The 26,311-nt window shown below is 43.9% G+C and overlaps 2 protein-coding genes across 4 annotated transcripts in view; one reads left to right on the top strand and one right to left on the bottom strand.

The window, feature by feature from the left end:
* The window catches only part of FBXO11 (F-box protein 11), a 79,142-nt gene extending 77,750 nt beyond the window's left edge, over positions 1 to 1,392 (top strand). For both annotated transcript variants that reach the window (XM_037406086.1, XM_037406085.1), the window contains exon 23: positions 31 to 1,392. In XM_037406086.1, the coding sequence (XP_037261983.1) occupies positions 31 to 160 (130 nt within the window). In that variant the 3' untranslated portion in view covers positions 161 to 1,392. The remainder of the gene's footprint in view (positions 1 to 30) is intronic.
* Positions 1,359 to 16,237, bottom strand: MSH6 (mutS homolog 6). 2 transcript variants are annotated; one of them, XM_037406082.1, is made up of 10 exons: positions 15,985 to 16,237; positions 14,698 to 14,900; positions 11,812 to 11,987; positions 7,775 to 10,319; positions 6,236 to 6,501; positions 5,497 to 5,614; positions 3,167 to 3,256; positions 2,379 to 2,533; positions 1,989 to 2,188; positions 1,359 to 1,528 (listed from the first exon to the last, which is right to left on the bottom strand). In XM_037406082.1, the coding sequence occupies exons 1-10, from the start codon at positions 16,191 to 16,193 to the stop codon at positions 1,447 to 1,449; spliced, it is 4,044 nt and encodes a 1,347-aa protein (XP_037261979.1). In that variant the 5' UTR covers positions 16,194 to 16,237; the 3' UTR covers positions 1,359 to 1,446. The 2 variants fall into 2 exon arrangements, with proteins under 2 accessions (XP_037261979.1, XP_037261981.1); XM_037406084.1 differs by having other exon boundaries at positions 7,775 to 10,316.
* Positions 16,238 to 26,311: the final 10,074 nt, after the last annotated feature.

The following is a 26,311-nucleotide window of genomic DNA, read 5'->3' as shown; positions in this document are numbered from 1 at the left end:
TGGAAGCTAAAGAGCTCTCTCTCTTTGTAGGTTCTTCTGCGACTGTGGTGCTGGAACACTGTCTAATCCCTGTACGCTTGCTGGAGAGCCTACACATGATACAGATACACTATATGACTCTGCTCCACCTATAGAATCTAATACATTGCAGCACAACTGAATTCCTTTCAGAAAGAAAGTCCTGCCATTCTAATATCATAACTATTAAAACTTTTTTTTTGGAGGAAGTTACACTTGCCCATTTCTGCAGAAAGAGACTGTATTAAAGCGGATGTGTTGAGGTGTTGACACTATGGAGCTCAACCTACCAAAAAAGAAAGTGGCAATATGTTGACTCAGGATAACAGAACTGGGCGTTTTAGCATTACTGTGTAAACAAAGACTTTGAAGGGACAGAAGTGAAGAAAAATAAGCTGCAATTTTGTACAGATACCAACTTCTGAAAGCTGGTGTTTTTACAAGTAGCATTGAAACACAGTCCAATTTGCAGTAGTACTATTCTGTAGACAAGCAGCATTCTTTGTTGCTGCCTTTATGGACATGGGTACCAATTGCTTTTGTAACATGGTAAAAAAATGTGAGCTAGCACTTCTGCATTTCTTTTGATTTTTTTTTTAACATTTATTCAGATTGAGAAATATGATTTTAATGCTTTAATCTCATGTAGTTTGTTTCTAATTTCAAGCAAAAAAAAATCTTATTGTACTTGAATGTGTCCTGTTTTGTTAGCACACCTAGACTTGCTGTAACTGTACTCATGTCCCAGTATGTACGTTCTTTCTATGAAAGAGAAAACACTAATCTTAAATTATATCCAGCAATTTTTCTGGTGTCCTCTGAAGTTAGAATAATCTCCTTCCCTGCCCCAGCAATAGTCTGTACTCAAACCACCCTAACAAAAAAAAAAAAGGCAAAAAAAAAAAGCAGCGAGTGTTTTAATGAGACTTCCTAGACTATAATGCACTATAAAACAAAGTACCCATGTAACTAAGTTTTGTGAAAGAAATTTTACTATGTTTTAAAGTACACAGTAGAAAGTCTCCTCAAAACAGTCTTGTACTTTACTCTGTTCATAGTTTTTTTTGAACAGTTCGGACATTACTTACATAACCTGCTGGAAATCACAGCAATTTCCTGCTCTAAAGAAGCTGAGACAAGTATATATACAGCCCTATACAGTTTCATAGCTTTTTTCCATTTATGTGTATTGGTGACAGTGGGTAATCAACAGCCTGAAAGTGTATGCATGTACCATAACATCTAGACTTAATATATTGTGGAGTACTCAATAACCATTATGTAGAGGGTAGGTAAGAATTAAAGGGTTTAATTTCCTAGGAAAGACAATGGAAAAATGGTCATTTTTAAAAAATAAAGTTTATTAGATCATAATGTTGTCTGATACCACCTTTTTGAGAAACCGCCAGTACGAAACCATCCACGTCCTTAAAGACGATTGATCATAGCGGTAAGTTTCTGCACAGCGTTTGCATCACTTGTTGCGCCATCCACCACCAGGCAGAGATACCTACGGGAAATAACGCGTCAGCCTCACCCGCACGGACAGCAGCTGCCTGCAGCCTGCACGGCCTCAGAGGCCAGAGATGCCGCTTTGTGCCTGGCGCGGCAGCTCGGGCATCCCCTCAGGTGGGCTCGGCTCGCAGCCAGCCCAGCCCCTCTGCCCCTGGCTCGCAGCCAGCCCAGCCCCTCTGCCCCTCGGAGCTCTTGGAGACCAGCAGTGACTCCAGGCTTCAAATGCTGCCTCAATGCCTCAAACAATGCCCTGTTACTCGCGGGATTGCTGCCCTCCTGCCGTCAGGTTTTAGTCCTTCCCTCCCTCACTGCTTGGGAAGTACATTTGGTATTTGCAAAAATCTGTTGAACCGCCCCCTGTGCTGTGAGGCTGTAAGCCAAAGCCACTGCCCAGACTTTAAGACGGAGGCCTACTAAGCAATACGCAACCTAAGAAGGGAAAACCAAGGCCTTACCTAAATACTCTCAGCGAAATGGTCGCTTTCTCAAACTCTTTTGCTTTTCTGTGCCCCTTCTGAATAATTTCCTCTGGAATATCAGCAAGTCTCGCTGCATTGAAGCCATAGCTCTTTGGACATGCCCCTTCAATGAACTTGTACAGGAACGTAATTGTCTCCTGGCTTGGATCTTCACTCTCATTTTCAACCATACATGCCTAGAAAGAGTTAAGTTACAAATCAGCGTGTGTAATGCTTACCTACAGACCAATAAATGCATGAAACATCCCTTTTCTCAGGACAGGCAGAACACACAACAGCGCACACAGCACAAGATCTGCCAGCTGCAAGGAAAAATCCTGTACTTCAGCACTCGCAACTCGTGTGTTACACTAAACTTACACATACCATGTGACCGAGCTGCACAGCCACACTGTGTGAATAATCCTCCACCAGCGAGTGGTAGTGTGTGGAGAACAGCGTCCGACACTTGATTCTCTCCACGAGTTCCTTCACGACTGCACTCGCTATAGCTGTTCCGTCAAAAGTAGCTGTGCCTCTGCCTGCAGAAAAAAGCAGAAAAGCTTTGGCATACTCAGGAACAAAAGCAGCCAAGTAAATTCCACCCACGGTTTGCTTGCTCCTCAAGACACACACCTTTAATTGTTAAGATTAACAGAAAAACATCTTCGCTTCTGTTCAAAGACACACACAGTGCCTAGTTTGCCTTGTATCAGTTTGTATTGTTGGGTTATTCACCCTGGTGGCTTGTGGGGAAGACTGGCAAACAGCAGGGAGCAGGATAAGAGCCACCAGTATCAGTGGGAAGTGACCCCAGTATTTGCCCTGTAACAATCACACTCTTCAGCACTGCAGGAGGCGGCATTTCTGCTCTCTTGAGACTTGCTACTGGCTTGCTCAAGGTTTACTGCAAGTAATTATGCAAAGGCAAGCAGAAAAACTCAGCTAGAAATAGGCTAGTAATGACTGGGGGGTGGGAGGGGGTGTAATAGTACTTCTTGGGTACCCTGCAAACATGTTTCAGAGAGAATTACGGACACTGACCAGTGAAACACTGGGAGCATTACGGCAGAACAGCCCCTGTCAACTTGGTTTCTATTTAAACAGCCCAACAACCTTCATCTAGTCTTTAATCTTAGATTTAGTTTCCATCTATTACAAAATGTACTAATTACCCAGTTCGTCCACGAGAACAAGGGAGTGCTCTGTTGCATGCTGGAGAATGCTGGAAGTCTCACTCAGTTCAACAAAGAAGGTACTTTCACCTTTAAAAGAAATGACCAAAAAAAAAAAAAAAGCCATTAAGTAGTCAAAGATCTGACAGCCACGACTAAACCCCTATTTACCCTGCACTGGAGTCCTGGTCAAGCTAAAATGAAACATGACAGCAAGCTGCAGATGAACACACACAGACAACTGCTTTTCCCGGGTGAAAGTGGCAGATCTGCATTTGCCGGAGAAAGCAGGTTTTGGTTCCTAAAGAGTACAGGCATAGGCACAAGTACAAGTAATTAAGCTCTAGGCCACCTTATCTGTCTACTTTTAATAGCCCTGGTCAGATCTACCAGCTGGACAAGAAGAGGGGTGCAAAGGATACAAGACTGGGAGAACCTTTTGCTCCTTCTTGCCCTTAAATGCATGAGGCAGGCCAAGGTGTGCTGCTTCTCTGTGTGAAAAAGCAAGCAGAAAACCTTGAAATACACCACGAGCCTAGACTTACTAATTTGGTTGTTGATGTTATAAGGTAATTAATTATTCAAATAATTAAGGCTGTACTCATATGTACTCCACTTAAGTACAACAAAAGTAGTACACTGCTGCCAAGGACTGAACATCTTCCAGGACCAGGTAATAGGAGGCCTGAAAATGTTTTTGCAGAAGTACACAATTAATCAGACCCTTGCACACGATAAGTCCACATGTCTGAAGTCCAGATTTACTTGTTCTTTGTAGGGTTCATGCCAAATAATCACATGCAGCAGCAATGAATGTAATTTCAGAGCAGGCAAGTATTTACTTCCCGTACTCGCACTGCATGAGCACTGCCGTGCTCTAACATAAGGTTTTCGACATGAATTATTAAGCGGTGTCCAGCGATCCTGATTTCCTGTATTTACTTAAAAGAAGTTTTCAGGACTTACTTTTTAACAATGCTTAGGAATAACTATTTGTTCACTGTAGAAAATAAACCCCTAAAATCACATAGTCAATTTTAAAATTATATTACTTAAAGTTTACTTCATAGAAGTCCTGTTGACCTCCATTACGAAATGACTGCCATGGAACAACTTCGGCTGCGCTTTCATTTCTACGGTGTGGAAACCAATGCATCAGGAACAGATTTCAAAGCTAGCTCTGCTGTGCAGCGTTCAGCCTCATGATAGGAGGTGTTAATACGTTTGTGCACATCTTTGGAAAAGAGTAGCTCCCCATTGACAGAAAAAAAAAGCTGAAAATGCTACATTCTTCTAAACCACCTCTCTTGCAGAACAGGCAGTTTTTATTTCTACCGTAAGTGCTTAAGTACTCTTCCGTTCTTAAGATTTCCTTTTATACTAAAATTAAATAAAATGGAAAATAGCTGGGCAAAGAAAAGCTTGATTTGGGGAAGTGTAAGTATTTTTTTTTAATGAAGAACTCTGAACGATTCGTTTCCAAATTCCTTATGTGCAACCAGTTCAGTAGGCTTAACTCCTTTCACATTCGCTGACCCACATTTTTCAGCAGAAAGATCACAGAAAATCCGCACCCTCCTTAAATGAATTGTGATACTCACTACTCTTCTTACCACAAAAAACACTTTTTCTAGCCCCATGACACTTTGCCTACCACCGCAGGCAGACTTTCCCACTCCATCCGTTGTGTCCTCCTCCACTTCTGTCTTCCTCTCCATGGAAGAAACAAAATACTCCAAGAATTGTCAACTAACACTTCCAAGAAGGAAGCCTGCCTCCTCTCACCTCCTGAAGAAAACAGATTTCAGACACAGGGCAGGCACCCTGACTGAAACACGGGGCCTCTAGTCCCTGCAGGAAGGTACAAAACCAACTCTACACCAGCTACCTAAGCATCATTGTTCTACTCCAGAACACTTAGAAAGAGATGATAATTGTACAGTTGATTGTTTTCTACTTACGCAGGTTATCTTTCTACCTATATAAAGTAGAACACAGTCAACTGTACAATATCCAAAATTATATTCCTCAGACATGCATCCAGCTGGAAGGCAGGCTTTTAATATTAGAATTCATTAAGAAGTAATCCCATGTGTCAGTCAAAAATAATGGAGGACAGACATATTGAACAAATCAAGCATAACTACAACCCTATTTCTACTCTGAACAATGAGACACAACAAATTAGTTGTCCAGCTCTCCCTAAAAAATAATAATAATAATAAAAAAAATAAAAATCAGACTATCCCTTCCCAACCCGCCACTCAAAGCAAGAAAAGGAACTCACTGGGTGGCAAAAGCACTCTGGACAGCTGGGTTTCAAAACTCACCTGACATAATTCTGTCTGAGGCACCAAGCCTTGTAAATACTCTGTCAATCGGTGTAAGCCTGCAGACTTCAGCAGGTACGTAGCATCCCAGCTGAGCCATTACAACCAGGAGACCAGCCTGCAGAACAAACAATAAAACATTTACATTTTTACTACCTGCTCGGAGCTTCAGTTCCACACAGAGAATGAGGGAATAAAACTGTATTTCCCCTAAAACAAAGACTAGAGTACATAAAGCATCCCACTGTTTTAACAGCTCCAGGCTGCAACATCATTATCTCAAGCAGGACTGAACCACTCCGAAAGCCTTCAAAACACGAGTTATCACAGCAAGCACTGTTTATACAGCAAACTCCCCGCTGCTTGCCCAGTTGCTGCTGTTCTCTATTCTCATCTTGTTCGACCTGCAGAAGCATCTCTTGCCAGATGATGCAAAGTCCTGGATAAGGCCACTTGAAAAAGGTAAGAGACTCTCACCGCTTTTTCCCAACCATCTCTCATAACAGAAGTGAAACTTACTCCTCACTAAAGCACTGAAAGTAGAAAATCTACTTATCTTAACATGGGCATCTTCTACCAGATTATGCTTTGTCTTTACTGTGTAATTGCTGTACTGTACGCCCTGAAAAATCACTGCTGGGACCTCCTTTCACATTTTAAACAGCCAAGTCTTGCAATTCCTTTATGCAAAACACAGAGGTATTCTGGAACATTCAATCTTATGTAGATAGTCAATCACCTGTCTCATGAGCGTAGATTTGCCACCCATATTCGGGCCAGTTACTAACACACAGGAAGCTGCACTACTGCCATCTTCATCTCTGCTGCCTATCACAATGTCATTAGGAATAAAATCATCCCCAAAGAAAGTTTTTGTAATGCATGGATGGCGTGAATTTTTAAGTTCCAGGAAGGGAGGAGCACTATCTACAGGCAGTAGAATTACGGGTCGGCACAGTGGTCCATCACCATCTTGACTGTAGTTAGCAAGGGACATCAAGACATCTATAAGATAAAGAGAAATTCCAGTTAAGTCACACTTTCACCTTTCTCTATTCATCCACTGGAATGCACTTACGGAATAGCATTTTTGTAAACACAAGATTCCATTTCCATTCCATTTTCCTGTTAAGGAAAAAAATCCAAGAAGTACTCCAAAAGAACAAGTAAAAGGTGGGGATATTCACAATTTCTTTTTCTCATTCCTTCCAGATTTCTAGTGGTGTCAGATTAAAAATCCTCCCCTCCAGTTTTCAGTTTAAAGGCCTTTAAAATCCACATCATTTCACTTCCAAAGCCATTTTTTTTTTTTTTTAATGTACACATATAAAATACTATTTTCTTGCATTGGTTTTTATTTTGGAACAAGAGAAGTAAAGAGGAAATCAGCTTCTGCAACGATGAATTACTTTGTTAAGAATCACTACTTGAAAGTTACCAGAATAAATTTATATGAATATCAAAATTCTGTCGGCCTCACAGAAAGCAGCAGCACAACCCCCCTCAATCAGACTAGCTCTAAGGTTCTAAAAGCTGCTTGCTTACAAAATGAGACCACATTACGTGATTTTTTTTTTTTTTAGACTTTTTGTACACATATTACAGCTGAGCCTGAAAGCTGTCTCCCTCCCCACTGAAAATCATCTCTGTACTTGCCCTGGTACTGTGGTGTACCTAACGTGGCTGCCTCCCAGCTCTCCCAGCCCATTCAGAGGATCCGTTCCCAGACAAGACTCGCTGCCCGCCTGCCACCCCCCCCCCCACCACCTTTTCTCCCCCAGTGGCATTCAGAGGGTGCTTTAATTTTTCCCTGGAATAAAGACATCCCAGAGAGCCTCATGCTAGCAGAAAAATCACAGTACGAGAGTATGCCAGTCCTGAGAAGAGAATACAAGAGACTCTTAGATATTTTTTTTTTATACCTCCATCTGCATCACCGCCTTCATTTACTAAGCAGATACTAATTCATACACAAGAATCCTAGAGGCAGTGCGAGACCCCCCGGGCTACGCTGAACTGTGAGAAATCCTCAGCTGCATACCTGCAATCACACAACGGGAATAAAAGAAGAGCCTGCAAACATCAAGAGCCAGCAATTGTTCTGCCATTTACCGACAGGATGCAAACAGGTGATCCCTGTTATTGCTGTTACCACAGTCGGGTTTTAGACTACAAATCGAGAGTCTGCAACAAGCCTTTTTTGCTTATCCAGCTCAGATTTCATACTACACTGTGCAAGACTTTTTTACTGTATGTCAAAATGAAGAAAACCTCTTACCTAACACAGCAATGCATTCCACAGCTGTCTGCCAGTCTTTGCTATTTTTATCAAAGTTGTAAAATAAACGCCTCATACAGTCTTTTAGTGCTGCATCTCTGCGCTCTTCAGCGTTAACCATCGCAGCCAGCATCTTCTCAATCTCCTTGGTCCAGTAACGTTTATATCCCTTCCTGGTTGACTTCAACTCGTACTCCTCAGGCAAATTACGTGATACAACGCTTTCGGGTATTTCCATTTGGTATCGGTTTTTGCCTGCCCCCCAGTACAGCATGGATTTGAATCCAAGCAGTTTGCGTTGCTTATCCAGGTAATTGTGAAGATCTTCCTCAACAGCTTTAATATCCTGTAGCGCTTTGTCGTAATCGGGGTCAAAACCTGCCTTTGGGGTAATCACTCCTGTCTTCCGAGCCTGGTTATGATCAAAAGCGGTATCCCACCTTCTAAGCTCTGCACTCAAGTCTGGGAAGCGGCCACCTGGATTTTTGGCTTTGCGGGTGACTAGCTGCTTAAGGACTCTAGATTTGAAGTTGCTGGCAACGTCCTCCATGACATCAACAATTTCATTCATTACTTTAAACCCCTCCAGCGCAGACAAGAAGTCAGCAATTTTTTTTTTGCTGTATTTGATTTCTTCATAAAAGATGGCCCTGCTGTCGGGATGGTTCTGACTTTTAAGTGGTGATCCAATACTGTGAATTTTGCTGAGCAGCCTTTCAAGGTCAGGAAGTTTCTTCAGGTGCTCACTAACTTCAGACATTTTATCTGGCACCGCCAGCAGGTCCTCCACAGCGTCTAAACGATCATTGATGGATTTAGGATTACAAAGTGGAGCGCAGAGCCACTGTTTTAGGAGTCGCTTCCCAAATGGGGTACAACAAGTATCAATCCTTTCCAACAAAGTACCTTCTGTGGTTCCGTTGGTTCCATTCTGCAGGACTTCCAAGTTCATCAGGGTGACTCCATCCAGCACCATCCGCTGGTCAGTTTTGGCAAAGAAACTGCTTGAACTTGTAGTTTTTGCAGTATCAATATCCACGGGGATGTACTCCTCAAAGTTCGCCAGCGATAACAGCTCCTGATCAATCAGACATTTTTTGAGATAGAAGACACATCCCCCAAGAGCTGACAAAGCTAACTCACTGTTTTCACCAGGAGTCAATCCCAGCGAGTCACTCTCTGAAGTCAGAGATTTGATTACAGAGGGCAGAGAACATCCATTTTCAGAGTTCTGTTTCTCCTTGAAATAGCCTTCTTCAAGAAGGACTTTTAGTGTTTTAGACGCATTCCAGAACTGGGAACCAGAGATCAGCCCTTCCTGAATGCAAGAAACAAGAGAGCCCTTCAGTATCTTCTGTGTGTCCACTGACAGGTTCCCCTTCTCATACAGCACCTGCACAGGAGTGTAATGCGCTACTAAAGTCCTAAACCTCGAACAGTGCCGGTCATCTGAGAACTGACCTATGTAAAACTTCCCCACCGATGTGTCAACAAAGCAGACCCCATAAACACGTTGTCCAGAGGACTCTTCTTTTTCCTTAACGCACAGAAGGTATTTGCTGTGGTTCTCAGAGGGATCACAATCCAGCACACTGTAAGTCTGAGTTCCCTTGGTGATGATTCTGCATATTTCTCTGCGTACAACCTTGTCAAATTTTGTTGGGTGGGCCATTGACTTGTAGCGCGTTTCCATCATTTCGGGAGTTTCTGTCTGCTCAACACGGGCTACCTTGTAGCCTTTCTGCACAAGAACATCTGAGAATCTGCCAAACACAGTTTCGGGGAAACCCGAATGGGCCCAAGTACCCTTCATAAAGATGAGGCCCAACTCGTTTACGCCAGTGACTGCATCCATATGATACAACTCATAGAATTTACCAACTTTGTAGAAAATCACAGCATCAAAGTTTTGACTTTTCAGCTGCCACCACCTCCGCATTCCTGGCGTGCACTTGTTGAGATAATCCTCAGGTACATACAGAGTACATGGGTCATAATCAGGGTCACTCTGCCGTCTCCTATGCGCATCTTTCTTTTTCCCTTCCTGCAGCCAATCCAGCTTTTCATGTTCCCACGCTGCAAAGCCACCGATGCCTCCTCCGCTGCAAGCATTTGCTTGAGATTCAAAGCTTTCAGGTGCTGCAAATGATGTCAGCTTAGACTTGGCTTCTAAAGAAACTGTTGCTGCTCTTTTGGGCGTTTCAGAACGTTCATTTTCTAAGCTACTCCTTTTAGCAGGCTTGTTTATCTCTCTTTTCTTTCGTTTAGAAGGGACTTTTATGGGACTTTCTGCAACACTCTCTGAGTCTGTCTCTGTGTCAGATTCATTTTCATCCACCCCACTACTAGCTTCCTCGCTGCTCGCCACTTCTTTCACATCAGGCTTGAACTCTACATCGGAGCCATCGTGATCACTGTCGGAATCCAACACTCTTCTTCTTTTGGTTTTTACGGCACTTTCCCTGCTCATTACTCGCTTATTACTCTTCACGTCCTCCTCACTATTGCCGTCATCACTATTGCCTGATGCGCTTTCACTCATCTGCTGGGAAAATAAATTATTTTACCTACAGAAAATTCTGGCTACAAAGTAAAGCATCACTGTTGCAAAAGCAGAAAGAAGCACAAAAACGTGCAGTAATGCAGTAAGCTATGATACTCCAAGCAAGAGACAGCAGAGCCACAGCCAATTCCATTTACCTTCACATAATTAACTTTTTTTCTGGGTAACAAACTGCTGCTGGCCAGTGGCATAATTACTCCTCTTTGTATTCTTTACAGTCTCATTCATTACCTTGCAGAAGTGATGCTGATGAACAAAACAAACTGGACAAAAGACATATGGTATATGAAATTCAGCATAAAAGAGAAATGCCTCCATAAGCTAACTGTGCTGCGATTTTTTCCTACCAACCTACATCAGATATGTGACTGGGTTTTGCAGCCTCTCAGTGCCAGCCTGTGTGAGTACTCGTGATTTGTGGGGGGTTTGAGTTAACTGCCTATTTCCACCTACAAGCATACTACCTCACAGTGACCTTCAAGAAGATCATGCACATCTAGGAGAAAGAGAAGAAACGCCATTATTTGCCTTTTCAGCCTGAAGCTTTAAGAACGCCAGCGCCAGTGCTAGAGAAAAACAGCAGAAGAGGGGCTGTTACAAATACTAAGTGTGCCAGTGCCCACTGCACTGTTGTCACGAACATAACACAATGCCTGGAGCGGCACCTGTCCCTCAGGGCAATGTCACACTGGAGAAAGAGTTGATGGGCCACGCTGACAGAGGAGGTAAGGAAAACCACCATCCCACTGGCAGTTTTCTCATACCATTCTTTTCCAAAGAACTCTATTCCAACGCATACGGTGGTACTGAAATAACATTTGAATCATTCGCATTACAATGTGAACACAATACAATTTAAAAAAAAAAACCAAACAACTTTTTAGTTACCCCACCACCAACAGACTGGTGTTAACAGTACAAGAATTTGTATTTTAGTGCTACTCTATAAAATGAGGGCAGCCTCCAAAAATCCAATTTAACGCCTCAAGATGAATACTCAAAAAGTTAGAAATTTCTGTATTATGACAAATTAAAACTTCAGATCGAACTCAGGGGAATTTGGAATATGAATAGCATATAGAGAAGATTAAAAGATGCACCAGGAAAAAAAGTACTTTCTGAGTGAGAAAGTGGGTCACCTGGCTTACCCAGGGAGTGATCAACGGAAGATCACTCTTTCAGAGAGTTAGAGAAGTTAAGTAACTTCTGAGGCCAGTCCCTACCATACAGAACACCAAAGAGATGTTAGACTTGTCTTTCCAACTAGAAAAGGCAAGAGGCCAGCATATGACCTGACAACACAGAAACAGTACAAAAAAAGAAAAGACATATAGATACATACGGATGCATGATTAAAGAGAAGCTATGATTACTGTACCAGGGAACTGAGGATATTCCAACACTTGGTTCCAAAAGACAGCTTCTAAGTTCTAGCACTATTTCTGAAAGTGACTGCAAGCAAGAAAGATTTTACCTCCATTTCCTCCTCTTCCTCCTCCTCTGTGTCTGAAGGTTCACTGCATACTGCCAGTTCAAGTCGCTTAGTTTTATCTTTACTCATTGCATCATCCGCTAGCACCATTGCTCTTTTAACTTCGGGCTTTGCACTATAAAACATTCCTCCCTTCAGCGTCTCGCCATCTGATGAACCTGTAAAGCCACAAATAATTTGTCAGAAACTGAAGCTAGTCTAGCATTTAGCCAGTCCTTTAGCGTTCAGACTTCACTTTTAAATGTATTCAGACAACTAGTATAATTATCAAAGGTTCTGTGTTGTTACCAGTCATTCTCACCACTTCTTAAACATAGCAACCCACCACTCATTCAGCCTGATAAACCACCTCTAGAGAAAGTATAAATACTCGCAAATGGAATGCCTACCTAATACGTGAACACTTAACGAACTGCTATTTCTGTAACTCATTACCACATCCCAATACTTCTAAGCTAAGCTCAGCTCTGAACACCCTCTAACTAGGGTTGCTACTGAAAAGTAACACTTTATACTAGGAGACCTGACTGAAACCTCATGGCTATTTTAGCAATGACGGATAAGTTCAATCATAAAGTTATCTTCAAGTTACGGGCATTGATCATCTATGACCTAGATCTCCTGGCTAAAGCTCTGCTGGCCATTCAAACTGCTACTGTAAGTGCAGCAAGGCATCCAGACCCAACACCAACCTGTTAACCAGATTAGCTGATCATCAATCACACTGGCAATTCACCCTGACACTGCAAGGTATCAAGCAAAGCCTACTATTAGTAACCGCACCATTCCCTCGCCCTCTTTCTTATCCCTTGAGCACCATAGTTCCTCCTTCCACTACCTGTAAATAAACACAAACATAAAGCCAAACAACTCACAGACCGATTTCTAGAAAGGGTCCCCAAAGACACTGAGATTCATCTTAATGCCATGCTCAAGAAATGGATGGTATATATAACATTATATATTCAACTTGGGGAAAGAAAGAAGGGGGACATAAGAGCACACTATAGATGGGGAAGGGTGATGCCTTTTTTGCTCTTCCGAGTTTAGCTGGCTGTACACAACAGCAGGATCTGCTTGACCAGGTCCTTACACCTGCTCTTGTTAATCCCTTCATACGCCGCTACTAACTGAAACTCCAGCTTGTCAGTGTTAGACAACAGGCAGCTGACTTGTATGTAGGAGGGCAAACCATCTCAGAAATAAGCTCAAAAGAATTCTCTCACACGCATTGCTTTGAGCTCACAGTAGCAAATCATGGAGTTACAAGTAGCTGCTTCTACAGCACAAATGCAACACGATAACAAACCAGATCTCCTTTCAGTTTTGCAAATGCAGTGAGACAATCCACAAATATTTTAACGTTGACATTTTAACAATGGCAGCAAGAAAATCCCATCATTTAACTGCACACTCAAGTGTGCAACGCCTGCATATTCACTTAATCAACTCATATGTAACTCCACGTCTTGCATGCCCAACTGTCAGAAGTCTAGCCCTGTGCTGTCTGTATTTATTCAGTTATCAACACCACAAGAAACTTCCCCGTTTTCTTACCCAAAGGCCTCTAACACTCTACATACAAAGAAGCTTTTTGTCCAAAATTAAAAGCAAAGCTTGTATTTTAAGTATTTTTATTCTGTTCTGCATTAACCACTTTTCTTGTGGATAGACCAGTGTTTCTGTGCTTAAACTTTTTTAGCACCTACTTTTCTGCAATCTTCTTTTGGTAAACAGATCAAGTGCCCTTACCTGTATTCGCTTCTAAGTGCGACTGCAAGCTATTAAAATATATTTCATTCTTTTAAAATACCTTCAGGAAAGACACATATAAACTATGGACTTGCATTAAATTATGCTAACACAGTAATGATGTTACCATTTTAATTTAAAACTAACTACAGCTGGAGTGCAGTACATTTAAGTATAAACAAGCCAAAAAAAGATGACTACATGATCCCCAGACAGAACTCTGACTTGTAAAAAGGAAAAAACTGTTTAAATTCAGTTGTTTCGCTGACACCATAAGCAAATCCTACTGCACACCTAACATACTTTGCACCGAAAGTGCTTGTTTGACTAACAAGAGTTTACAGTGACATGATTTACACGACAGTTTGCAGCCAATAATTTAGTTTTCAGCAATGGTGAAATTATAAAACAAGGGGAAAACAAATCATGATTAGTGATAAAGTGAGATTTATTCTGCAAAATTTTAATTCTTGATTACATTTGATTTTCATTAGTTAGCCAAGTCATTTCTTCAATATGACAAACCAACTCTGCTCTGTAACAACAAGCAGTACCCTAGCAAATGCTCTGAAGCCTCAAGCAATGTATTTTATAAACAAAACTGTACTGCGCTGCTTAAAAGAAATAATACAATGGTAGAATTAATTTTAGTTACCCGACATCCTGGTGTCTAGTCTTATGATTCTGGACAAGCTGCAGTTCCCAAACACCTGTTTAAAAACTGGGTTTGATATTAAGGATTTCAGGGCTAAAAACTGAAATAGTGGATTCATCTTACAGATTTTTTTATATTGATGGGAGAAATAAAGGAAAAAAAAACCACCTACTTTAAAACACAAGTAAGCTTTAAGTTTGTGTCCCAATCTAATAAATAAAAGTACTTCAGTGTTTTATGTTTAAAGAATATACAGAAGTATAACCATAAACACACCTGTAACCCTCAAAAACTTGCTTTCTCTAACTTAGAAAGTACAAAACACGCTTTCCCACTCGATACTAATCTTGGTTTTGCTGCTCTCTCTCTCTCTGAAGAGCATTTTATGCTATACTCCACTTCTGTTTTTCAAAAAACAGTGGCATGTTTCCATTTTAAAAAGTTTTATTTATATCTCTTACCTTTATATGGCCTCAGATATTTAATGCTGACCCAGCCCCTTGTAGGGCTGTCATCAAAAAACTGTACGTGGACACGAGTGGATTTCCCTTTTCCTCTGACTATTGTTCTTTCAGTCGGATGGTTGTATATGAGACAGGGCCACCAAGGATAACCTTCCATCTTGGCCCAGACCAAGTCACCAGGTGAATACTCACAGGAGACACTGCAAAGACAACAGCTGTTTAATTTAAGAAACATAAACATTCAAAGCAGCTCTCTTCATAAACGTAACTGCACACTGCTGCTGAGCAGCCTGCCCTCTGAAGGTCTCGGTGGTGCAGCCTGGATTATACAGTCCTGTATCACCACCAATATGCTTCTTAAATGATTTTTTTGCATTTGCTCCTCGAAGTTCTAGTGGATCCTCACTGAGATAGAGCTTTATAGTCACAGAAGATGGGCTGAGATGGGAAGGGACCTCTGGAGGTCATCTTGTCCACCCCCCTGCTCAAGCAGGGCCACCCAGAGTCCCAGCGGACTTGTGGAGGAAGAGAAACTGGGTCCAACCAGAGATTAACTAAAAGGAAAAGACTGCAGACTACGCGTTGTGAATTGCCAACCTACATAACTAAGGCGAGTTCTCCTGTAGAGAGCAATTCTCAACAGGGCACCTCAAGGAAGTGAGTAAGGTTTCAAAACACCCTCCAGCTAAAAAAAGCAATGAATACATAAAAGCTCTTGTCTCCATTGCAAAGCACCTGACGCAGCTTTATCTGCTCGCTCTTTCTCCCCGAGATTCCGGCCCAGGCGCCGCAGCGCTATGGCGGGGCACTCCTGCCGGCCGCGGGAGCTGCGGCCTGGAGGCAGCCGGCACCGAGACACCGCACGGCGCGGGAGGGACACGGGGCACGGCAGGAAACACGCATCTCAACCCAGGAGCCACCCCCAAACACCGCCCCGCCGGCAGCCCCGGCCCCGGCCCGCCGGGAAGGCCGCCACCGGCCCCGCCACACGCCCCGCGGGCCTCCGGGCGGGGGTGACCGCACGCGCGGCGCCCCCGCCCCCCCGCAGGGCCCGAGTCCCGCCCCGGCCGCGGCTGAGGCGCCTGAGGCGCGGGGCTCGCTGCACGCCGCCCCCCGCGCCGGGAAGGCCCCGGCGGGCCCAGGCAGCGGGGGAACCGACCGCGAACGGGGGCACGGACACGCACGCGGTGCCCCCGCGCCCCGAGGGTCCCGCTCCGGCCGCCGCCGGCTCCCGCCCCCCCTCAGGCAGGTGGCGCTGCCGCCGCCTCTCGCCGCGCCGCTCACCTGGGCGCCTTGGCGGCCGCGCCGTTCTTCTCCCCCGCCTCCTTGCGCCGGGCCCCATTGCTCGCCGCGCCGGCGGGGCTGGTAGCGGCCTCACGGCCATTCTGCTCCCCCGGAGCGCGGCAGCGGGTCCCCGGGCCGGGCTGCGGAGGAGGCGCCGGGGAGGCCTTGGGGAAGAAGCGGAGCAGGGTGCTCTGGCGAGACATGGCCATGGCGGGAAGCGCGGCCCACCGCCCAGCGCGCCAAAACCGCCCCGCACGCCCCGCCCCGGGGCGTGGCCGCTCCCGCTCCCCCCCCCCCCCCCCCCCGCCGCTGGCGGGAAGCGCTGTGGGGCCGTGAGGCGGGGTCCGCCCCGCCCCCCCCCCCGCCCCCCCCCTCCCCGCCGGCCCCGGCGGGCTCCTCAGGCCCTCCCAGACGCGACCCCCGCGTTTGCCCTCCCGTGTGTGGCGGCTGGCGGGCCCGGAGCGCCCCCGGGCCTACCGTGTGGCAGCGTCCCGGCCTGCCGCGCCGCGGTGGCCCGGGCGGCCGTTCCCCGGGTCCGGCAGCTCCCGGCAAGGTCTGCCCTTACGAACTACCGCCCTGCCAGCCCTGCTGCTTGGCCGCTGCGAGGCCGCCGCGGCGGTGGTGGGTGCTGCTGAGGTGGGGTGGGCTGGGGCCTTCCCACGGGGTCACCCCCAGGGCAGCAGAAGCTGTGGCACCTGCTTTCCGCCCCTGCAGCCGGGGGCGAGGGCAGCGGTGTGCTGGGCCGAGAAGCAGCTTGGGCAGCTGCTGGCCCTGCTGCCGGCCTGCAAAGATGGTACTTCTCAGCCAGCCTTACTGGCAAGTGCACAGTAAAGCTAAGAAATGGCAGCTAAAATAAATTTCCCCTTCCTACATGTGGGTTTTTTTTTTCATATTCGTAGGTGAGGCTATGTCCTTTCAAAGCCATTTTCTGACGCATCATAATACAATCCATTTCACGGCTCTGTTGCGCTTCAGCAACACCATTACAAAGCAAGAACAAGAACTTACTTTTATCAGCATAAATTCGGAGAAAAATTATTTACAATCACTAGCTATCTGATAGCAGAGCTTTTTCGTCCACTAAAATGGCCGTTTCATATCACAAGCTAAAACCTCTCCCACCGTTCAGCACAAACTGTAGCCAAAAATGTCACAGACGTTTTTGTCACCCCAGCTAAGTGGAACTGCAAGGCAGGGATGTGACCGCAAGAGGTCACGCAAACCCAAACGATACTGAAGGATTTTAAAAGCGTGCTCCTCCTAAAAGTTATTTCAGTTTAATTTCAAAGTGTAATTTCCGTTTAACCTGTCATCTGTTGCTTTCAGAAACAATCTGACGTGTCCTCAGCTACACACACCTCAAACTGAACTAGCAAAATAGCTGCGTTTTTTAGTCCATGGGGATTTCAAAGCACCTGGACTGTGTAAAGTGCTTGAAAGTGCGATGAGCTGCTCCATAACCACCTCGGCAGGTATCGCTGTTCCTATCAAAAACACTCACCAGGAATGATACCTGTACAAATGTTTGGGTAGCACGTTTTTTGTCGATTGTTTGCAGGAAATAGGCAACCCTATTTAAATTTGTAACTGTCTGGAAAATTACACCCTGATCATCCGTCTGGCAGGTAGAAGCAGGGAGATGGGCTGTGGCAGGGAGGGGAAAAACCTAGGAGAATGCTGAAAGCAGGCCCAGTCTTTAAAGATGATGCCCGTTTTGAGCAGACTCCTGATAGATCCTGGTCTCTTCTCTCTGGAGAAGACTATTGTCAGTTCATACAGAATCATAGAGTGGTTTGGGTTCAAAGGGGCCTTAAAGACCATCTAGTTCCAGCCCCCTGCCATGGGCACGGACCCCTCCCACCAGCCCAGGTTGCCCAAAGCCCCGTCCAGCCTGGCCTTGGGCACTGCCAGGGATGGGGCATCCACAGCTGCTCTGGGCAGCCTGGGCTGGTGTCTCATCACCCTCATAGTGAAGAATTTCTTCCTTGTAACTAATCTAAATCTCCCCTCTTTCGGTTTATTTTTCCCCCTTGTCCTATCACTACATGCCTTTGTAAAAAGTCCCTCTCCAGTTTTCTTGTAGGCCCCTTTTATAAGGAATGGAGATGATAGAAAAACACGAAGGGTGATCTGAATTTGGTGGTGTCCTGAGCCAACTTGGTATAAGAACCACAGAAGTCACCGGTGTTGGAGTTGGTTTTGGGAGCCCTGGGATTCCTCCAGGGCTGACAGGAGCATGAGAGTCAGTCTGCTGGAAGAAGGCCACATTACTGATTTGGCACAGCTGTGGAAGTCTTGAGAAGAGTCTGTGGTCTTTAGAATTGATCGACCACATGGTCCAGAAGCTTGAGTGATGGACCTGGAGTATGCACTTTTGAGAAGATTAATACTTTGTTTTGCGGCTTTTTAATTTTTCCCATCCAATGATACCAGTTCTCCAGGTCTGTGGTGTCCCCCTGTCTGATTCTGGGCATTCCTCGATTTATGGTGGCAGCCACTTAAGAAATGCCACACTGGAAACATACCTAAGTCTGTATTTTAGAAAGTCTGGATCCAGTGTCAGGTGCCCTCCCCAAGGTGGGGTAGCACCGCACATTCATATCCACAAAAATGTAGGAGTTAAACTTTATGATACTTTATCATTGTACATCCCCTTTTCTCTTGTGGGATCAGGCTGGGGGAAACACAGATCACACCAGTATTTGTTAGATAACCTTCTATTATTCTGATATTAATAGCAAGGGACTCATCGCACACTGCATTCACTTACTCCCTCATATTCAGATATATATATATATAGTTCATAAACATGCGCACTAACAGGTACCCAGGTGGGGCAAGGGTTGGGATACCAACCCCAGCTTTTTACTTGAAAGCAGAGGCATGTATTGATGTACCAGAGGCTTTAAGGTGGGTGTTCAGGAAGCCCCTCCAGATGATTTGTTTCATCTTATATATGTATATCTCCATGTGTATTTTACATATTTATATGCATAGATGGATGGATAATTTTGTAGTTTTGCATATAGCAGCTGCCTTGGATATAGCCTGGGTTGTATGGCCCATGATCGATGCTAGTGGATTTGGACAGATTCAGCACAGTCTCAGTGTTCAGAGTTTATCAGAGTTTTTTGTGAATTCAGCGTCAATGCTAGTCTCTAGAGCTTATCAGTTCTTGGCAGACTTTCGCATGCTACCGCTTGGCACGTGTTTCCCCTCTCTTCATCCTGCTGTTTTCTCGTACCTGTTTCTCCATGCACACACATGCCTGTAGAGCCATTTACGCAAACTCACGCAGAGGGGGCTTTTATGGCACAGTCTTCCATTTATCTCTAGTAAAATATAGAATTTGACTTGATTTTCTACCAGTCTCAGCAGGGTAGGTTATGGAATAATTAAAACATGAAAGTCTTTGAAGTTGTTTGATAGGAGGCTATGAAAGGTGACATTACTGAAAACATTTTAAACAACTCTGTCCTTCCCCTTCTTTTTAATATCCTCTTTTGAAGAGAAAACCATAGGGAATTGTTAAGTTGCTGTAGTGCAGATTATACACAAAGCTCCGCTGAACACCGAAAAGTGCTGTATTCATCTCAGTTCTTTTCCTCTCTCTCCCCCTGCCAATGCATACGCAAATACTCCCACACAGCCTTCAACTGTGCTTTTTAGCTCCCTAAGTGGTTCTGAACAATTTCTATTCTAGGAACATTGGAAATGGCAAGGATTTGTCTTTTTTCAAGGTAATATCTCAAAATTTTTGAAGCTGAAACAACTTCGGAAATACCTTGTTTTACTAGACCATACAGTATCTCTCTACAGCTGATAACAGAAAAGGATGATGAGCTCGTTAACGGTGGAGCAGGATCCAAGAGCTAGCTTGCAATGCAGTGACTTTCTGCTATACCTAGACTTTTCTCTGGAGTTTGGAATTAATCATTTCTATCTTGTTGGATACTGGAATAAGGAAAATGCTAGCCAGGTAATTTTGAGGTCTTTCTGGAAAAATGAAATAATGTAAATCAAGAAGGATGCCTAGAACAATAACCACAACAGAAAAGCAAAGTACATTTGAGGCCAGGTGCCTGGTTGTTTATCTTCTGTAGTGTTTGCTATCTCTGATATTCTTTGGCAGAAACCTAAGACAGGAAGGAAGAGTCATTCCTCAGGTAAGGGATCTTGTTCTTGAAATTGCCAGGTACAGCCAAGAGCAAACTGGTGAGGCTTAGGGAACAGCAGGAGCAATGGTTCTCATGGCACAGGCAGTGCCCGCACTGACCATGATGGAGACCCACAGCATCTGAATCATAGAATCCTAGAATCACAGAATGCTTTGCATTGGAAGGGACCTTTAAAAATCATGCAGTCCAACCCCATCTTCAACTAGATCAGGTTGCTTAAAGCCTTGTCTTAACCTTGCACGCTTCTAATGATGGAGCATCTTCAACTTCTCAGGGCAATCTGTTCCAGTGTCTCACCACCATCACAGTAAAAAGTTTCTTCCTTATATCCAATCTAAACATGCCCTCTTTCACTTTAAAATTTTTGCCTCTTGTCCTGTTACTACAGGCCCTGGTAAAAAGTCTCTCTCCATATTATAAGCCCCCTTTATATATTGAAAGGCCACAGTAAATTCTCCCTGGAGCCTTCTCCAAGCTGCACAACCCCAGCTCTCTCAGCCTTTCTTCAGAGGAGAGGGTTCCAGCCCTCTGACCATTTTCATGGCTCTCCTCTGGACCCGCTCCAACAGGTCCGTGTCTTTCCTGTGCTGAGGACCCCAGAGCTGGATGCAGCACTGCAGGGGGGGGTCTCACCAGAGCAGCGTAGAGGGGGAAAATCACCTCGACCTGCTGGCCATGCTTCTTTTTCTGCAGCCCAGGATACAACGGGCTTTCTGGGCTGCAAATGCACATCGCTGGTTCACGTCCCCTTTTTTGTCCACCAGTGTCCTTTCTCCTCAGGGCTGCTCTCAATCCCTGCATCCTCCAGCCTGTATTGATACTGGGGGTTGCCCCAACCCAGGTGTTGGACCTTGCACTTGGCATTGTTGAACTTCCTAAAGTTCACATGGACCCACTCCCCAAGCCTGTCAAGGTCTCTCCAGGTGGCATCGCATACTTCAGGCATGTCAACAGCACCACTCTGCTTGGTGTTGCCTGCCAGTTTGCTGAGGGTGCAATCCATCCCATGTCATTAAGATATTAAATACTATTGGTCCCAGTTCAAACTCTTGCAGGATACTGCTCATTGCTGGTTTCCACTTGGACGTTGAGTCTTGTGGGCAGAGCAGGGTACCGATAACCACAACATCCCCAGACAGGCGAAGGGATGGATCAGATCCAGGGTCCATCCAGGAGGCAGGGCTGCGGGCAAGCACAACTGCAGCGAGCATTGCTCAAGCAGGGGCTGGACGCCCAGGGCAAACAAATTGTTGATAAACTTTTGAAAGCTCTTCAGGCAAAAATTGCTAAACCATTAACAAAAGAGCTATATCTATGATAGTTAACGTCAAGAGTGGTCTAGGAAATTTCACTTTGGTTTGAAGTACAAGATATGTGCACTGCCTCTCTTTATGTATCTGCTGAGCAAAGTAACAAATTTGTCTTCCAGAGCTAACAGAAAGCTCTTAAAGTGAGAAAAAAGAACCCTGGCTATTATAGATAGGATTTTTTCATTTTGAACAAAACGTTAGTAAGTTTTTCGTATTCCAATATTCTACAGTTATCCCACTGGGACAAATGTAACACTTTTCACTTTTCCCCTTTAGTATAAACACATTTTCTGAAAAATTGTCATATCTTTTATTTTCATTTTTTGGCACAAGACAGGATGATGGAGGAAGATTGTGAGTCTTAACTGTTTTTTTATAGGGCTGCCGCAAATACCCAGTAACTCTATCAAAACCAAATGAAATTACTCTGGGATGCAAATAGCTTAATGGGGAGTGGAAGGAAGATTCCACTGCTTCATTTGATTAATATGTGTCTTTTCTCTGAGGTTGACTTGAGCTGCTTTTATACCCATAGATGTGAGATAATCAGAAGCAACCTTAAAGCACTGCTAAATGCTTTATGGGCCTTACCTTGGTGACAAAGGGTGCCAGACTGATCTTAGATTGTGAGGTGGAACAATTTACAGAAATATTTACATCATGCTCATATAGACAGGACTGAAGACAATGTTGACCTTTCACAGAAATTGCCCCAAAGGAGAGTTTAAGCATGAGATGTACACTGTAAATAAGGTAACCAGTGAAAAGTGAAGTTTTAAGAAAAATATGACCGTGACAAAATTTTAGTGTGTTCTGATGTCATTCTGACCTAAATATAATTGATCTGCTAGGCTGGTAAGAATCAAATATCCTTGATATACTAGTTTTATGCAGGCTTGGAAAAATGAATATGTAAAGATGTTGTAAAAATATGTTTAAAGGGCATTTTCCCCCTTTAAATGCTAACAAATTATATTTATTATAATGTAAATGCTAAGTTTACTACTACTCGGTTTCTTCCTCAGCATGCGGCATACTTAAAGGGCTAAGCATGAGCATGAAAATAAGTCAGAGACTGTTTATTCAGTAGCTTATTGTTCTGTAATTGGGTTGAGAAACCACCTTTATTTTAGTAACAGTTTGCTTTTTGCATGTCTGCAGACGTGCAGCTTCCTTGTACCACTTTTAGAGAAGCTTGTATAGCAGCAAGAAATGCATATTTATTTTACGTTTTTTTCTTACATGACAAGGCAGCAAAAGGAAGAGATTAAACTGTAAGATTTCTGAATAAATAATATTTGAGAATGTTTCATTTACAGTATGCCTTTTTTTAGATACAGGTGTGAAGCAAGATGAGAGCTGCTGGAATGGCATGTAGCAGACCTAACAGAAACAGAGAGTTCAAAAATCAACAAAAGTCTAAACATAACCCATGAAAGTGATTCACAACCGAAACTGCAGACAGACTACATCTCCAATTCAGGTGTTTCTCATGTGATACAGTGTAGATCCATGCATAGTAATAGAATGTCCTAAAAAATAGGAAAAAAAAAAAGCAGGAAATAACAGAAAAATGGGTCGGGGCTGAAGATGATCAAGCTCTTCTCCATGGTTCCATCCTGCTCCCACAGAGCAGGAACATTCATCTGCTGGTTTTGTTGGGTTCAAGATGCTCCTGCTTTTTGAAAGTGTAGTAGCCACCCACAGTTACCCTGCTTCCTGCCTTCTGTTTTATTGTGCTTCTATTAATAGTATGAACCCCTGTGGCTTTTTCAATGATACAGTTTAATAATTTCAATTTGCAAAGAAAAAATAACTCATAAATCCAGAAAAAAACAACGGTAATCAAACAGTCTGACCTGCATAGCACAGGGCATTGGATGTCCTTGAATCAATCCCTATTAAAATCAGATAATCTCTTGTGGAAATCAAACAGTTTTGATTTAAAGGTTTGCAAAGACAGATCATGACAATGGCCTGTTAATTAAGTACCCTGAGATATTTGCAGCTGTCAAGGCAGGGAACATAAATTTGAGCTGGATGGATAGGGTTAAACAAGTTCTTTTTTTCCCCCCAGCACTGAATTAGCAAATCAGTGTTGCAAAAAGGAAGTATTTGTATTTTGTATGACTGATGTTCTCTTACTTCAGAGATGTCACCTGTCAGCATTGATGATGGGTGAGAGAGGCAAAGGGAAAGCAGCCTGGTGCCGAAGAACAAGTACAGTCACTGCTTGGAGAATTCTCCAGTGTTTTGGTTCTGTATCCCTGCCAGATACTGCTTGGAGAGCCAAAGGAAGATTGGTTCCTACTAATTAAAATGTGAGGGGAAAAAAGAAAAGGCTTCTTGATTTCCTGCTTAAATCTATAACTTTGTTCCTTATGGAGAGCTAATCTACAGCTAAGTGACTTTGTCACTAAATCTGGGAAATGTCTTCCAAAAGTTGTGTTGCTGATGAAGGTGGGGATGGAGACAAGGATGAGATGCCATGGCTGAGGTGGTCTGTTCTGCTATGACACGATTCTCTGAGTTTCATGCTTGGAGGACTGTTGTGCCCACCGAGCCCTGCCCATGCTGGATCCATCCCTCGCCTTGGACCTTAGCTGACAACTGGTTTTCCTAGCAAGAGAGATGTAGTTTAACTATGAACGTTTGCTGAATGAGTATGCTTTTATTAGGAAATAACCACTAAGCTTAATGGGAATTAATAGCTTATTGGAACTAGTGCTCTGAGCCCATTTTTGCAGACTTCTTCATGCAGATGCTCTGCGAGGTCTCTTCCATGGAGTTTCTGTTTTGTTAGCAGCTTTATATTTAATGGATTTATTTTCAAAGTGTGCGTACACTGAGTTTGTGACAGTCAACAGTTCATTGATTGAAGCAAGTCTGGAAATTTATTTTCCCCGTAACTGCCAGGTTAGTGCTTGTAAAGAAGCACACAGGGCAAAAGGTCTAAGGCACTCAGAACATGAATTCAAATGTTTAACAGGAGTTTATTTCCACGAAAATCACTTGTATGCCTGTATGCTTGTGGCTGCACTAGAGAGCTGGTTCAATATACGTTTCTCTAACCTAGTAGTTGATGCTGTGAGATGCTTCAGTTTTAGATCACTGCTTTTTTTAAGTAGCTTGGTTTTCCACTATCACTTTATATTTCAGCAGCCAGACTTGGGAGCCTCATAACATGAAGCTTCCAGGGAGACAGGGTTTGAGATCTCTGAGATGGCAGTAACGAGCTCTGCTTCAGCTCAGAGAAACAACTCATGCTTGGCCCAAGGCAGTGCAGGGATCGGTCCCTGGTATGGGCAGTAGAATACAAACATGGGGAAACATGGAAGTTGAAAGCTCACAATAGAGCAGTTACCAGGGTTCCCATTGTGCTCCTCTCCATACCATTTTTGCCATCCCTCACAAGCTCGGGTCCCTCTCTGTGGGTACCTCCTTTTTTTGCTGCGTACACCGTATCTCTCTTCACGTGCTGGGGAAACAAGGTTTCCCTTTCTTCCTTATTTTTCTGTAAGCCTTTCTTTTCTCTACAGGCATCTCCAGTCCCTGCCAAGAGCTCCACTTGGTGCTGTTTTTCTTTTCTTTCTCTTTGAGAAGGAAGCCATGCAGAGTGCTAATATTATATGCTCCACCAAGCTGCTGTTCAAAACTGACATACATAAGGGCAATGCTATGCTGTAAGGTGTCGATCTGTAGGCGGTTATCAATCTGTCCTCATTCCCCTCCTAGTTTTTACAAAGTTTTGACCACCATAACTGAACAGAAACAGCAGAAAACCCTGCAGACATACCACTGCATTTGGTTATAAAGTCCAGTTCATTATTTTTTGATACTACTTTGAATTTAGGGTAAAATATTGTCAAATCATCAAATAGTACAACCAGTACTGGTCTTCTAATGGGCACCTAATAGTTATCACTGAAATCATTTGCTAGTGTAATTGTTTTGGTAGACAGTTTATTTGCTGGTAAGTTATATTGTAACCTGCAATCAGTTTAGTAATCCCCTATTGCAGTTGTTAAAAGAAAATAAAAATGTATTAAATGTATCTGGATGGCATGCTATTTCATGACACGATATGGCAGTTAAGCAGGCTGGGGAACCAGTGAGGCAAGGAGTGATACAGGGGCAATTTGCCTACAGTACAGAATTATTAGATATATTTCTGCAGCTGGCATCTGCGCCTTGGAGAGGCAAGGGATTTAAAATGAAATGCATTTCAGGTAAGGACAAAGGTATATCTTCAGAAATTACAGACAGTGCCAAATACACTAATTCTTTCCCTGGATCAGGCTCTGAAAATTATTTCCTTTCTCAAGCAAGTTTCTATTTTAATTTTAAACCCCTAAGATTTATCGCTATCTAAAATAGGCTACTATATAAAGATGTCCTTCTCCACCCCTTCCTTTAATTGCCTGCTAAAGCCAACAATTCAGTCATGATCCGGTGACAGCTGCATGCCATGGAACCACGCAGCCCTGCACTGCTGATCGCAGTGGGACTTAATGCAATCCTGGTGGTCTGCACTGAGCAAGAATGTTATTTGAAGCTTCAATTTTAGGATCACTGCAGTATTTTCTTCCGATTTCCTGTGAAGAATTTGGAAGAGACTTGCATAAGGCTTTTTGCCAGGACAGAGCAGGTAGTAACTACATGGAGTTATGGAAAGGATGCGCAGCCAGCCCTCGCGTGCTCGTCATGAGACTGACATTCTGTTACCCTCTTTGTGTGATCCAAAGAACATGCGGGCTGGCAGTAGCTGGTCCCCCTCCTCAAATACTGGATGATCCCAGTGGTACTCTTCCTTATCCAAGGGCTTCCTAAATTGCCTAC

The sequence above is a fragment of the Falco rusticolus genome, chromosome 12 (genome assembly GCF_015220075.1).
Source record: "Falco rusticolus isolate bFalRus1 chromosome 12, bFalRus1.pri, whole genome shotgun sequence".
Lineage (NCBI taxonomy): Eukaryota > Metazoa > Chordata > Aves > Falconiformes > Falconidae > Falco > Falco rusticolus.
The sequence above is the reverse complement of the archived record's forward strand: the minus strand, read 5'-3'. Positions and strand labels throughout refer to the sequence as shown.